The sequence below is a fragment of the Phacochoerus africanus genome, chromosome 8, assembly GCF_016906955.1.
Source record: "Phacochoerus africanus isolate WHEZ1 chromosome 8, ROS_Pafr_v1, whole genome shotgun sequence".
NCBI lineage: Eukaryota > Metazoa > Chordata > Mammalia > Artiodactyla > Suidae > Phacochoerus > Phacochoerus africanus.
In genome coordinates, this window is record NC_062551.1 from 74567574 (window position 1) to 74582602 (window position 15029).

General features: G+C 51.1%; 1 protein-coding gene across 3 annotated transcripts in view; it reads left to right on the forward strand.

Annotated features, from left to right (window-relative positions):
* Nucleotides 1-15029, forward strand: part of PLEKHM2 (pleckstrin homology and RUN domain containing M2) — a 42211-nt gene that overhangs the window by 14045 nt on the left and 13137 nt on the right. For 2 of the 3 annotated variants that reach the window (XM_047792007.1, XM_047792008.1), the window contains exons 2-6: nucleotides 11031-11137; nucleotides 11492-11601; nucleotides 12108-12207; nucleotides 12761-12848; nucleotides 14536-14722. In XM_047792007.1, the coding sequence (XP_047647963.1) occupies nucleotides 11031-11137; nucleotides 11492-11601; nucleotides 12108-12207; nucleotides 12761-12848; nucleotides 14536-14722 (592 nt within the window). The remainder of the gene's footprint in view (nucleotides 1-11030; nucleotides 11138-11491; nucleotides 11602-12107; nucleotides 12208-12760; nucleotides 12849-14535; nucleotides 14723-15029) is intronic. The other variant, XM_047792010.1, reaches the window with a different exon arrangement.

Consider the following 15029-nt stretch of genomic DNA (forward strand, 5'->3'; position numbering starts at 1 on the left):
CCTCTCCTTGGGGTCATCCAGGCATCAAGGTTTGGGGTCATCTTGACCCCGAAGGTAATAAGGATACGGCAGGCTTGATCCCTGCCTGTCCTCAGAGGGTCCGCCTTGGAAAGAAGGGCAAGTGTTCACAAGGATCACAGGCACAGTTTGACCCAGCAGGTGCCACACTGGCTAGAATTACAAAGGGAAGGCAGGCAGATCCCTCTCACTCCCTCAGGGCTTGGTCCTTGCCTGTGGTGCCACCACAGTCAGCGGGAGGCAGCCCTGGGGATGAGGTGTCCGAGCAGGTCCAGCAGCTCAGAGTGGCCAAACCAGGCCCGTCATTGGTTTAATTTTTAAAAGAGGTGCTTTGAGGGAATTCCTTGGTGGTCTAGTGATTGGGACTTGGTGCTTTCACTGCTGTGGCCTGGATTAAATCCTTGGTCTGGGAACTGAGATCCCAGTGCAACCCACAGCTAAAACAAAACAAAACAAAAATAAAACAATAAAAACAACAACAACAAATCATTGAAAAAAAAAAAAGGTGGAGTTCCTGTCCTGGCGCAGTGAAAACAAATCCGACTAGGAACGATGAGGTTGCGGGTTCGATCCCTGGCCTCGCTCAGTGGGTTAAGGATCTGGCACTGCTTTGAGCTGTGGTGTAGGTCGCAGATGCATTGTGGATCCTGCGTTGCTGTGGCTGTGGTGTAGGCCAGCAGCTATAGCTCCAATCGGACCCCTAGCCTGGGAACCTCTGTAGGCCATGGGTGTGCCCCCCCCCCGCCCCGCCCCGCCCCGACACACAGTGCTTTGAGGTCGGGTGGCAGTCTACACACACACACACGGTGCTTTGAGGTCAGGCGGCAGTCTACACACACACACACAGGGTGCTTTGAGGTCGGGTGGCAGTCTACCCAGCTTTCAGTTGGGGTCTTTCGTGCTTTGGGATCTCTACTTCCTCGACCTGGACGGGGGAAGCTGCTCTAAACATTCTGTCATCTAAATACATCTTGTCTCCCTGGAGCCAGTTGGGCAGCTGCTGTTGCCTGGTGACCTCCTCCCCTGGGTTAGAGGTGTGTGCCCTCTGTGTGCTGAGCAGGGATGGAGCAGGCCCAGCAGTGAGCCCTCTGGAGCATGACATGGGCACGTGGACAGCCCTGGGTCTGTCCGGCCTCGCAGACTCAACTGCCTTTGTGGGGCAGGAGTTGTTATCCTGCTCTGTACACGTGGGAATGGGGGTCCCCGTGGCCCTCCTCCCAGGTCAGCCTGGGAGTGAGATTCCAGGCCCCCCATCCATTTGCTGGGCAGCAGCACAGTCTCTTTGGTCTCAACCGACCATCTCATGTCCATTTGGCTGTTCATACTCTTTTGCAGCTGCCTCTGAGTTACTCATTAGGGACCAGTTCTGGAAGAATTTCTTGTTACCACCCATAGAACTAGAAATTGTTTTCCAGTTATGTGTCTGTAAGGGAGAGACAAGATATTGAGGGCCCGGCTGTGGCAGCTCAGGGCAGAGAGTGGGACCAACCCTAATTAAAATGCTCCGAGTCAGGCATTTCTTGGCTTGCTTAGAGTGCCACCCACTTGTCCTCACAGCCACGGGGTCTGGCACAGTCTCGTGGTGGCCTGTTTTCTCAGAGATCAGTGGGGAGCACCGGCCTGGCCGTGGGAGAGTCTGGGGCAGACTGAACCCAGCTTTTCCCAGCCTGGGTGCCCAAGCGCCCCCTGGGGAACCGGGAGCTGGGAGAAGAGCAGCTTGCCCAGGCCAGGGTGTGGTCTGGGAACGTGACTTCATTCTCGGCTGACCTGGATTATTTTTAAATTTTTCATCCTCCCACCATCATGCTCACCAGCCCATCTGGGCTCCCATCTGTGGCCACCCCTCCCCCGGGCAGCGGCTCCCACCCTGTCTTTCCTGTTCAAGGACCTGGCTCCTTTCCTCCACCTCCATTTTCTGGCCACCCTTTTGGCAAAACTGGTCAGGGGAGTTTTCTGTATTGCTATCTCCTCTTTTTTTCCTCCCTCCCTCTTCTTTTCTCTCTTCTAACCCGAACTAGGCAGTCAGGAATCCTGACGGCCCCTGTGTAGCCCATGCACGGTCCCAGGTCAGCTATGCCCCATCCCTCTGTTACTTTGAAGCAGATCCCAGGCGTTTATACACTTTCCAGTGAACATTTGCGCAAAGGTCGGGATTCTTTTCTCACGCAAATCACTATCACCTTGAAAAATGTAATAGTAATTTTCCCTCAATGTCATCAGACATCTAAGTTTTCAAGTTCCAATTGCCTCGACAATATCAGTTTTTTTTTTTTTTTTTTTTTTGCTATTTCTTTGGGCCGCTCCTGCAGCATATGGAGGTTCCCACGCTAGGGGTCGAATTGGAGCTGTAGCCACCAGCCTACACCAGAGCCACAGCAAAGCGGGATCCAAGCCGCGTCTGCGACCTACACCACAGCTCACGGCAACGCTGGATCGGTAACCCACTGAGCAAGGGCAGGGACCGAACCCGCAACCTCATGGTTCCTAGTCGGATTCGTTAAACACTGCGCCACGACAGGAACTCCGATATGAGTTTTAAAATGCCTCATTTGGGAGTTCCCTTTGTGGCTCAGTGTCCATGAGGATCCATGAGGATGTGGGTTTGATCCCTGCCCTCACTCGGTGGGTTGGGGATCTGGCATTGCCGTGAGCTGTGGTGTAGGTCACAGACGTGGCTAGGATCTGGCATTGCTGTGTCTTCGGTGTAGGCTGGCAGCTGCAGCTCTGATTCCACCCCTAGCCTGGGAACTTCCATATGCCACAGGTATGGTTCTAAAAAGCAAAAAAAAAAATTCAAATAAATAAATAAAGTAAAAACACCTCATTTGTGAAGTTCCCGGGTGGCCTAGCAGTCAAGGATTGAGCATTGTCAGCTGTGGCTCAGGTTGGACCCCTGGCCTGGGCACTTCTGGATGCTGCAGACCTGGGCCAACCTTGGAGTGCCCTGGCTAGGCCCGTAGGTGCTCCTCCTCTGCACTCCCAAATGACCTCATCCGAACCCACGGCTTTAAATTCCAGCCAGAGGCTCACAGCTCTGGCCTCCCCCTGAACTCCAGACCCATTTACACTACCCGCTCCTTGACATCTGCACCAAGACACCTGGTGGGTATTTTGGGTTTGTTTTGTTTTGTTTTTTTATAGTTTTATTTATTTATTTATTTTCGTCTTTTTGCCTTCTCTAGGGCCGCTCTCGTGGCATATGGAGGTTCCCAGGCTAATGGTCTAATCAAAGCTGTAGTCACCGGCCTACACCACAGCCACAGCAACACCAGATCTGAGCCACGTCTGCGACCTACACCACAGCTCACAGCAACGCGGGATCCTTAACCCACTGAGCGAGGCCAGGGATCGAAACCCAAAACCTCATGGTTCCTAGTCAGATTCGTTAACCACTGCGCCACGATGGGAACTCCTGATGGGTATTTTGAACTTACCATGGGCAGCACAGAACTCCACCTGATCAGGACATGGCACTGTCATTCAGTTGCTCAGACCAAAAACCTTAGAATCATCATTGACATCTTCCTTTCTCTCCTACCCCACGTCCAATCCATCAGTAAATCCCTTGAGTGCCACCTGCAGAACAGATCTTAAATCCCACCCTTTCCTGCTGCCACCCCTGAAGCCAGCTCCAAGCCTCCCTTATCCATCCACACTGGCAGTAGCCTCCCAGCCAGTCTCTCTGCCTCCCCCTTGGCCTTTCATCGTCTGGATATACACCAAGCAGAAGAAATAGGGCCTTGTAGCATATATATTGGGTTATATTACTTCCCTGTTTTCAACCTTCCAGTAACTTCCCATCACACCAGTCATAACACGCAAAGTCTTTACCTTGGCCGGTGTAGCCACATGTGATGTGGCCTTTGGCTCTCCTCTGACCTCATCTCATACCACTCATCCTTGCTTCCCCAGGTCCAGCCACACCTGTCCCCTTACTGTGGCCCCTGCCCTCAGGACCTTTGCACCTGCTGTCCTTGTAACTAGAATACTCTTTCCCTAGTTACCTCTGTAGTGATTTTCTCAGCGAGAGCTTCTCTGACCTTATATTTACAACAGACGCCTGACCCCTGCTTTGTTCTTTTTATAGCGTTAGTACTCCCTGGCAGTAGACTATATATTTGCCCATAGTTTAATCCTCATCTGCCACCAGGATGTAAGTTTTACGAGGGCAAGGACTTCTGTACAAGAATAGCGCCTGTTGTGTACATAGTGGGTACTCAGTTAATCTTGGTTGAAGAGTGTTTAAGGCCTGAGCCTCCCCTCGTGGTCACTGCTGAACAGAGCCTGGGCAAGAGACATCTCCTCGCTCAGCCCGTGACAGGTATGCATTCCTTGCCACCTCTGCTCGGGGCTCTAGACCAGAGGGCAGCAAACGTTTTCTGTAAAGGGCCAGATAGTAAATATTTTAGGTTTTGCAGGTCTGTGTTTTAATAAAACTTTATTTATAAAAACAGGGGCATACCCACTGGCCACAGTTGGCTGACGCCTGCTGTGGACTCCTGATTCTGAAATTTCCCACCTTTTCCCCAGATGTTCATAGGCTGAAAGGAAATACCCTACACCACTTGGCAGTCTGATCAGCAGGATGAATTTCTTCCCAGAAGTGGGGAAATCTCCTGGAGCAACTCTGGCCTGTTTGACCCAAAAGTACACTTGCTCATTACTGGGAGGATGCCAGCGTGGGGCAAAGGGATGGAGAGAGTAGGCAGCTTCCGTCTTAAAAGAGCTGCAATGGCCTTTCTCCTCCATCCATCTTCCAAGAAGCAGAGCTGCAGAAGACACGGGGCTTGTGTGACCCTGGGCTTTTATTCTTGTGGCTTAAAAAAGAAGTGACTGCGTTTCTCTTTCTTGATTTCTCCCACAGTGTATTAGATTATAACATTTTATCTACATTATTCACTCAAGGATCTGGAAGCCAGGTTGGACGAAAAGACCTGGATTTAAAATCTGCCTCTGGGGAGTTCCCATGGTAGCGCAGTGGAAACGAGTCCGACTGGGAACCATGAGGTTGTGGGTTCAATCCCTGGCCTCGCTCAGTGGGGTAAGGATCCAGCGTTGCCGTGAGCTGTGGTGTAGGTCGCACATGTGGCTCAGATCTGGCATGGCTGTGGCTGTGGTGCAGGCTGGCAGCTGCAGTTTCGATTAGACCCCTAGCCTGGGAACCTCCGTATGCCACAGGTGTGGCCCTAAAAAGCAAAAAAATTAAAAAATAAAAATAAAATCTGCCTCTGCCACTTACTAGCTCTGTGACCTACTTTATGGGGTTGCTCTGAGGATTAAGTTAAATAGTGTTTATAAAATGCATCGTTGTCATCCTAGCTGCTAACACATTATTTTCAGTGCATCATGCACTTTAATAAATACAGTAAAGTATTAACTGAACCCTCACAACAACCTGGAAGGCTACAGGTAGGGAAACTGAGTTCAGAGACATTAAGTAACTTGCCCCAGGTCACACAGTGAGTGAGTAGCAGAGCTGCACTGAAATCCAAGTTGTTGGCCACCTTCCTCCTGCACATAATAAGACCCAGTGATTAATAGCTCCAGTTTTAGCCAGTATTGTAGATAACCGAATTGCAACTGAACTGATAGCTCCATCAGCAGGTATTGTATGTAACGGAAGAGTAACTTGGAGGAAAATCCAGCAGTTGTGCTTCCAGGCAGAGGTGCGTTCATTATCCTCATTTCAATGATGCGGTTGCTTAGGGACCTTCAAGTGAGGCCTCGCCCTGTGCTGTCCACCCATTTACAGAGCCCACGGCTTTCCTTGTGCAGCAAGTGGCCCTGGCCACTGCCTCTCTGTGGTGGAGGGAGAAGGCCTTGGCTATTCACTCTGTGTTGTGCTTTCTGACCAGCTCCCGAAGGATGAGCTCAGGCCGTTGACAGAACTCCTAAGATTCTGTCACCAGCGCTAGACCTTCCCTTTCTCCTTCCTGCTCCTCTCAAGAACTGTGCTAGGTTGTTGCTTTGACTAAAGGACTCCTTGTCCCCTGAGATAATGGGAAGTTTTTATCAACCTGTTGTAAAAAAGCGGTTCAAGAATAGGCTTTGGAGCCACCTGCCAGTGACCGAGTGAACAGAGAACCAGATCTTGGGCTCAGAGAACATCGTCGCGTGGTCTTTGTCCCTGAGTGTGTGTTTAGCCAAGTGCTCTGACTTTGGTGTGACTAAAATATGGGTTCATTGTTCTTTCCATTTATTTATATATTTGAAGTATAATTAACTTACAATGTTGTATTAGTTTCAGGTGCACAAAATAATGATTTGATATTTCTACTCACTATGAAATGATCCTCGCACTAAGTCCTGTTATTGTCTGTCGCATACAACGTCATTACAGTATTATTGACTATATTCCCTAAGCTGTATATTACATCCCCACAAACTGTTTATTTTATAACTGAGAGTTTGTACCTCTTAATCCCCTTCACCTATTTTGCCCTTCCCGCATCACCCTCCCCTCTGGCAACCACCAGTTTGTCCGCTGTATCTATGAGTCCCTTTCCGGTTTTGTTGTGTTTGTGTTTTATGACTGACTAATATTCCGTTGTATACATGTCCCGCATCTTCCTGATCCATTCCTCTATGCGTAGACCCTTCGGTTGCTTCCACATCTCGGCCGTTGTGAGTGATGCTGCAATGAACCGTCCCTGTGGCTCCGTTATTCTCGATCATCTTGGCTAATGTTTACTGAGCATTCGCTGCTCACCAGGATCTATCTATGCTAAGCCTTTTGCATGCGTTATACCATTTGATCCCCTAAACCAGCACTGTCCAGAAGGACCTTTCTGCAGTAATGGAAATACTCTGTATCTGCACTGTCCAGAACAGTGGCCACTGGCCACATGTGGTTATTGAGCGGTTGAAATGGGGCTAGTGCAACTAAAGAACTGGATGTTTACTTTTGTTTAAATAGTCACACGTAGCTAGTGGCCACTATATGGGGCACTTTAGGTCTAAACAATCTTTTTTAAGTTTTTTTGTGTGTGTATGTTTGTGTTTAAGCTGTATGTAGAAGTTCCCGGGCTAGTGATGGAACCCACACCACAGCAGTGACAAGCCCAGGTGCCTAACCCGCTACACCGCCAGGGAACTCCTAAACAGTCTTTTTCACCCATTTTACAGCTGAGAAAAAAAACGAGGGTTCGAGGGTTAAGTAATTTGCCAAAGGTACTCAGTGCCATAGCAGCAGAGCAGGTTTTGGACCTGCTTCCCGTCCAGAATCCTCGCTCTTCACTGCCATGTTATACACTCTTTCTATTATGCTTTTGGCAGAAATTGTTGCCTGGTTGCAACAATGCTTGAAACCATGTGTATGTGTTCAACCCTCCCCCCATCCCCGAAATGTGCAAGAGCTAGCTATTCAAAGAAAGCTGGAAAACTTACCAAAGGATGTAAAAACAGATCTGCATAAATGGGTATGGGGTGGAATTCCATGTTGCTGGATGGGAAGACTCAGTATTGCAAAAATACCATCTTTCCTTGCAAATAATCTCTGGATTCAGTATAATTCTACTCCAAATCCAGAAAGAAATTGTAATGAAATGTTATTCTAAAAGAATGTGCCAGAATAGTCAAATCAGTTTGAAAAAAGAATGGTTGGGGAATGAGGTGGCCTCATTCTTCCCACATCAAAATGTTGAAAAAGTGAAAATACTTAGAAGTAGGAGACTGGCACAGGAGGCGACAGTGTACCAGTTAAACAAAATAGTTTCAGAAGATGGCTTATTAAATCATAAATCAGTAAGGGACTACTAATAAATGTGGAAAATGGGTTATCCATCCAGAAAATAATAAAGCCAGATCCTTACCTAATGCCATGCATAAAGCAAAGATCTAAACATTAAAAAAGAAACCAAGGGAGTTCCCATCGTGACTCAGTGGTAACGAACCCAACTAGTATCCATGAGGACACAGGTTCCATCCCTGGCCTTGCTCAGTGGGTTAAGGACCCGGCGTTGCTGCGAGCTGTGGCGTAGGTTGCAGATGTGGCTCAGATCTAATGTTGCTGTGGCTGTGGTGTAGGCCAGCGGCTACAGCTCCGATTGAACCCCTAGCTGGGAACCTCCATAGGCCATGGGTACGGCCCTAAAAAAGCAAAAAAAAAAAAAAAAAAAGGGGTGTTCTTCATCTCTGTGGTGCCACTCCATATACTGTTCTGTTCCACCATACCAAAATGCCTATCAGAATCCCTAGATGTTCATTCCAATATTCTGTGTAATATCGAAGAAGAGGAGACAATCCCTGTATCTAGCAGTGGTTATAGATACACTGTGGCTGTAAAAAAAGAATGGAGTGGATCTGTATGTAATGATATGGAAATATACATTTGACACATCATTAAGAAAAAGTAAGTTTCAGAACAATGAGTGTAGTGTGGTCCCATTTCACTTTTAAGTCTGTGTACGCAGGAGGAGTTGGGAGGGTACAACACACACACAGGCTGTTGACAGTGGGGGACGAGGGAGAGGAGGTCTTTATATACATTTCCATGTTGCTTACACTTTTATGATGACCATATACTGCTTTCAGAATAGATTTTTTTTTTTCTTTTCAGGGCCACACCTGCAGCATATGGAGGTTCCCAGGCTAGAGGTTGAATCAGAGCTGTAGCTGCCGGTCTATACCACAGCCACAGCAACGTCAGATCCGAGTTGCATCTGTGACTTGCACCACAGCTCACGGCTATCCCAGATCCTTAACCCACTGAGCAAGGCCAGGAATCGAACCTGTGTCCTCAAGGATGCTAGTCAGATTCATTTCCGCTGAGCTACGTCAGGAACTCCAGGATAGATTTTTTTTTTTTTAAGATATCTTGACCTGAAAAAGAAGTCTTGAGTTCTAGCCATGGCTCTGTCACTTAGGACTTAGCCTTCTGTGTTTAAAAATGAATAAAGAGGGAGTTCCCGTCGTGTCTCAGTGGTAACAAACCTGACTAGTATCCACGAGGACTCGGGTTCGATCCCTGGCCTCATTCGGTGGGTTAAGGATCTGGGATAGCCATGAGCTGTGGTGAAAGTCACGGATGCAGTTCGGATCTGACGTTGCTGTGGCTGTGGTGTAGACCGGCAGCTATAGCTCTGATTCAACCCCTAGCCTGGGAACCTCCATATGCTACAGGTGCAGCCCAAAAAGAAAGTAAAGAAAAGAATAAATAGGGGGGAGATCTCTTGTGGTGCAGCAGGTTGAGGGTCTGGCACTGTTACTGTAGCTGCTCTGGTTGCTGCTGTGGCACAGGTTCAATCCCTAGCCCAGGGATTTTCAAATGCTATGGGTGCTGCCAATAAATAAATAAATAAAATTTTAAACTTTTCCATGCTGTTTAAGCATTATGGTGGGTGTGGCTACTTTTATAATTAAGAAAATGAATAAGCCTCTGTTGTGTTTTTTTAACAAGGAAGTTGCACTAGATCTCTAAAGATCCTTCCAGTTCTAATATCTAAGCATCTCTGGTCTCAGATTTAATTGGATTTTTTTTTTTTTTGCTTCTTAGGGCCGCACCTGAGGCACATGGAGGTTCCCAGGCTAGGGGTCCAATCAGAGCTGCAAATGCCGGCCTCCTCCACAGCCACAGCAACGCAGGATCCAAGCCACATCTGTGACCTACATCACAGCTCACGGCAACACCGGATCCTTAACCCACTGAGCAAGGCCAGGGATTGAACCTGCAACCTCATGGTTCCTAGTCGGATTCGTTTCCACTGAGCCATGACGGGAACTCCTTTTTTGTTTGTTTGTTTTAATTGGATTTGAAATTTAAAAAAAAATCCTGGACACTGCTGCTGTGGTTCTCCATAGTAAGGGGTACAGGCATACCTTGGTCATCTGCTGGGAGGAGCTCTGTGGTTTTCCCAGGCTCTTTGCTCCTTCTTTTAGTTCTGGAATCCGCTCCTCCTGGGGCTCTCTTTTGCCTGCCTCTCGGGGGCAGACCCTGGGGGATGGAGGCCTGTCCCCGTCCAGCAGGGCTGCTGCGCTTACTCGGGCTGCAGAGAAGAGAGGCTATTTTTGTTGTGGGGGCTGAATGGCTGGCGTCTCTCCAAGAGCGCGTGCTTGTCGGTGTGGTTGATGCGTCTTGCCTGCTGCCGCCGTCTCTACCACCGCTTCCAGAAAACACTTGAGAACATGTTTGTCCAGCTCCGGGAGCTTAAACCTGAGATGCGTGTACAGCGCTGAGTGCTCCTTTTTGGTGTTCTTCCCTTTCTGGCTGGAACTGGGCAGCAGCTGACCAGAGTATGGCCGAAATGAAGCTGGAAATACTTTTCTCCTGGGGCTTTACCTGCATGGGGGCCCCGGCTCTGCATGCGGTGGGTAGAGAACTGGGGCCAGGATCTGGGCTGTCTTGGTCTCAGCTAGGCTAAGAAAGCTGCCCTCACCTCCATTGGGCTGCTGGGCTTTACTCAGTGCTGCCAAACCTCCTTTTTTCAGTCCAGCCTGGGAATAGTGTCCTTCTTGGGGCGGGGCGCGACATGAGCCTGGCAGGTACCTGGATCCACGTCCAGCCTTGCCAGCTTCCCCAAGTAAATCCAGTGTCCCATGTCAGCCTCTGGCAAGGAGGTCAAGCAGGTGCCCATGTCCATCAGGCCTTTGTTTGTGCAGAAGGGCAGCTCCAAGCAGGGCCAGCTCCAGGGGCTTGGGGGTGTTTACACGGAGCACTGAGTGTTCATTTGTGCACACACCACCAGGCGGCGCCCTTGGAGTGGTATAGCTCAGTGGTCCTGCTCCAAACCTGGTACCACCTAGGTGTAGATGGTGGGTCCCTTGCCAGCATCAAGCTATCATCATGCCACTCACTTCCTGAGTGCCTCTTTGGGACTGGGCTCTACAGACTGCGCCTGTGTCCTCTGGAACCTGCGATGCAGGAAAAGCAGCTGGGGCAGGAATCTGAAGTCCGTGCTGTTCACCCACACAGTACATCCTGGAACTGGTCTTCTCAGCTGCCTTCTGGGTTCCAGGTCTTCGGTGGCCCCCCTTTTTATCATTTCTAATGGGGGGGCACTTTTTTTTTCTTTCAGTTGCAGAGCTACTTTGCTGCGTGTGAAGATGAGACCCCTGCCATCCGGAACCACGACAAGGTCCTGCAGCGGCTATGTGAGCACCTGGACCACGCCCTGCTCTACGGGTAAGGGGGTGGTAGTTTCCGCAGAAGACCCTCTGTCGAGGCTGAGCACGACCCAGACCATGAGTGGCCTCCAGGGGGCAGTCCCTAGTCTTGCCTGCCTGTTACCTCTTCTTTCCTTTGCAGAAAGGTTATCCTAGTAAATCATCTCTGAGGGGCCCTGAGTGGCTGGGGAGAGGATTAGGGACAGACGAAATGATGGTGCAAAGGCCTGGTGGTGGCCTGGGGGTCCCGCTGGGAATCCCCTTGCTTTCAGCCTTGAGCTCACTATCAACATGAAGGCTGGTGGCCCAACTGACTGCAGCTTCCCAGGGTGGCCCCGTTTAGGTCATAGCAGCTCCTGTCCTATTTTCTCAGACTGCAAGACCTCTCATCTGGCTACTGGGTGCTCGTGGTGCATTTCACCCGGAGAGAGGCTGTCAAGCAGATCGAGGTGCTGCAGCACGTGGCCACCAACCTGGGGCGCAGTGAGTAGTACCAGACCGACATGGGGAAGGGACCAGCTCCACCCCCCGTGTGGGTAGCTCGGGGCTCAGGTGTGGCCTCAGAGTCTGCCCAGGAGGCTGATGGCCTGTGGTGTCCAGTAGCGGAGGGTTGTTAAAATGCCAGCGCCCGCCCACCACGAGGTCTCTCCCCTCCCCACATGTGACACTTGGCTGGAGCGTCGTGGATGTGGTGAAGGAGAGTGAGATGCTGACGAGAGCTGGGCTCCCGCCGAATCCCAGCCTGAGCTCGTAGTAAGGGTCTCGTCTCTCTCCCCAAGCTAGGACCAGTGTCAGCCTGCAGAATCCTTGCATCTCTCAGCCCATCTGAAGTTTGCCATCTGCCCCGCTCATCCGAGTTTCCTGGCCAGCTCTAGGCTAGGGGCTGACAGGGGAAACCAGGATTTCAGGCTGTGGCTCCAACAAGAGAGAGGGCTGTTGGGGTGCTGCTCCCTCAGCCACCTTCCTTCCCTTTCTGCCCTTGTTTGCAGGCCGGGCCTGGCTGTACCTGGCCCTCAACGAGAACTCCCTGGAGAGCTACCTGCGGCTGTTCCAGGAGAACCTGGCGCTGCTGCACAAGTACTACGTCAAGTGAGTGTCAGACGCAGTCCCAGAGCTCCCCTTGAGCCTTCTCCCAAAGACTCTTGTCGCGTGCGGACACCACACAGTGCCAGCTCAGAGGCCTAGCCTTGCATTGCCCGATGAGGACACATCTGTGTGGCCAGAGAGCCAGTAGAGCCTTGCCTGTGACAGCTGTGGCCAGCAGCACTGGTGCTCCAGCCGGGCTCCTGTGAGCGGCCTGGTGCCTGCTCAGCCTCTACCTGATCCTCTGCCCAGGCCTCAGACCTGCCTAGAATGCTCAGCCTTTGCTGGGGTTGCTGCAGGAACAGAGTATTTATGGCAGCTGTTGAGGGCTGCCGAAGGCCCCACATCTGAAGACACGGGCAGTAAAGTGCCATGTGGTTCCAAACCCGGCCAGGGAATGCCGGAAGTGGGTGGGTGGGATTTGCATCAAGCTAGGTGCCCTCCAGCAAGGGGGGACATTCGTCAGATGTCACTTTTCAGCACAGTCGGCTTGTTGGGGAGGCAGGGCCACGCTGGTCACCAGACCCAGGACCACCATCGCCCCTTCTGTGTCTTGCAGGAACGCCCTGGTCTGCAGCCATGACCACCTGACCCTCTTCCTGACCTTGGTGTCTGGGCTGGAGTTCATCCGCTTCGACCTGGACCTGGTGAGACATCACGGCTCCTGGCGGCAGAGGGTGGGGTGGGGTGAGGTTCTGCTCAGGGAGCCCGTTGTGTGTGACTGAGTCTGAGCCCTGTCCCCTTTGTTCAGGGTCTGTCTAGTGGAACTGAGTAGAATTGAGGTGATTCTCTCTCTTGGCCAGAATTCCTGGTTCGGGCGACTTTCCTGTCTCTCTGTCCCAACTTGGAGAAGAGCTTTGTTGCCAGAGTGTCTTACCAATGAAATATTCTCTCGGAATTCCCATTGTGGTGCAGCAGAAACAAACCCAACTAGTAACCCTGAGGTTTTGGGTTCAATCCCTAACCTCGCTCAGTGGGTTAAGGATCTACCATTGCCATGAGCTGTGGTGTAGGTCGCAGATGCAGCTCAGATCCCACGTTGCTGTGGCTGTGGTGTAGGCCAGCATCTGCAGCTCCGATTGGACCCCTAGCCTGGGAACTTCCATGTGCCATGGGTGAGGCCCTAAAAAGCTAAAAAAAAACCCACAATGGGAGTTCCCGTCGTGGCACAGTGGTTAACAAATGCGACTAGGAACCATGAGGTTGCGGGTTCGGTCCCTGCCCTTGCTCAGTGGGTTAATGATCCGGCGTTGCCGTGCGGTGTGGGTTGCAGATGCGGCTTGGATCCCACGTTGCTGTGGCTCTGGCGTAGGCCAGCGGCTACAGCTCGGATTCGACCCCTAGCCTAGGAACCTCCATGTGCCGCGGGAGCGACCCAAGAAATGACAAAAAGACCAAAAAAAAAAAAAAAAAGTGGTAGAAACTAGAGAAAATGAGCAACTCCAGTAGGATAAGAGCTCAGGGAGGGTCAGAGGCCCCGTGGGCTCTGTCCTCTCAGGGCCCCGAGTCCACGGCCTTATGAGCCACAACCGCTCACATCACTCTTCCTAGGAGTTCCTTTGTCTGCACTGGGTTAAGGATCCAGCACTGTCACTGTGGTGCTTGGGTTGCTGCTGTGGTGTGGGTTCAATCCCCGGCCCAGGAACTTCTACATACCGTGGGCATGGCCCAAAGAAATTAAAATTAAAAATTTTAGGAGTTCCCATTGTGGCGCAGCGGTTAACGAATCCACCTAGGAACCATAAGTTTATGGGTTCAATCCCTGGCCTCACTCAGTGGGTTAAGGATCCAGCATAGCCTTGAGCTGTGGTGTAGATCGCAGACATGGCTTGGATCTGGAGTAGCTGTGGCTCTGGCATAGGCCAGCAGCTACAGCTCCAATTGGACCCCTAGCCTGGGAACCTCTGTATGCCACAGGTGCGGCCCTAGAAAAGACAAAAAAAAAAGAAAAAAAATTTTTTTTAATGTAGGAGTACACGCTCTGGCACAATGGGATCGGTGGTGTCTTGGGAGCACTGGGATGCAGGTTTGATCCCCAGCCTGGCACAGCAGGTTAAGAATCTGGCATTGTTGCAGCTATGGCTTAGGTTGTGACTATGGCTTGGATCTGATCCTGGCCCAGGAACTCCACATGTCTCGGGGTGGCCAAAAAAGAGGAAAAAAACCCACATTACTCTTTCTAGCAGCTTATTTGTGGATTTAATACCTCAAGGACATTGATATCCAAAGAAAAACCAGCTGGGGAGGGTATGAAGGCGGATCAGAGGAAGGTCGTGTCTTGGGGCTCCCCCAGCCGCCCACCCCCCAAACCAGCCTCCTCCCCTCTCTCCACAGGACGCCCCCTACTTAGACCTGGCCCCCTACATGCCCGACTACTACAAACCCCAGTACCTGCTGGACTTCGAAGACCGACTCCCCAGCTCAGTCCACGGCTCGGACAGCCTCTCCCTCAACTCCTTCAACTCCGTCACCTCCACCACCCTGGAGTGGGACGACAGTGCCATCGCCCCGTCCAGTGAGGGTGAGTGCCCAGGGGCGAGGAGCCCAGCCTCCGCTGAGAAACTGATGATGAGCCGCATGGGCCTGTCTGGGGGGCGCCTTGTCTGGCTCTGGTTCTGGGGTAGAAATTCCACATGCAACGAGGCCGGTCATTTCCCATACCTTCATTTCCTCAGGGTCCCTGGGGTGGCTCAAAACTGATTCTGGGGTTAAAAAGCCAAAATCAGATCTTATGAAAATTCTGGAGTTCCCAACATGGTGCAGCGGAAATGAATCCAACGAGGAACCATGAGTTTGCAGGTTCGATCCCTGGCCTCGCTCAGTGGGTT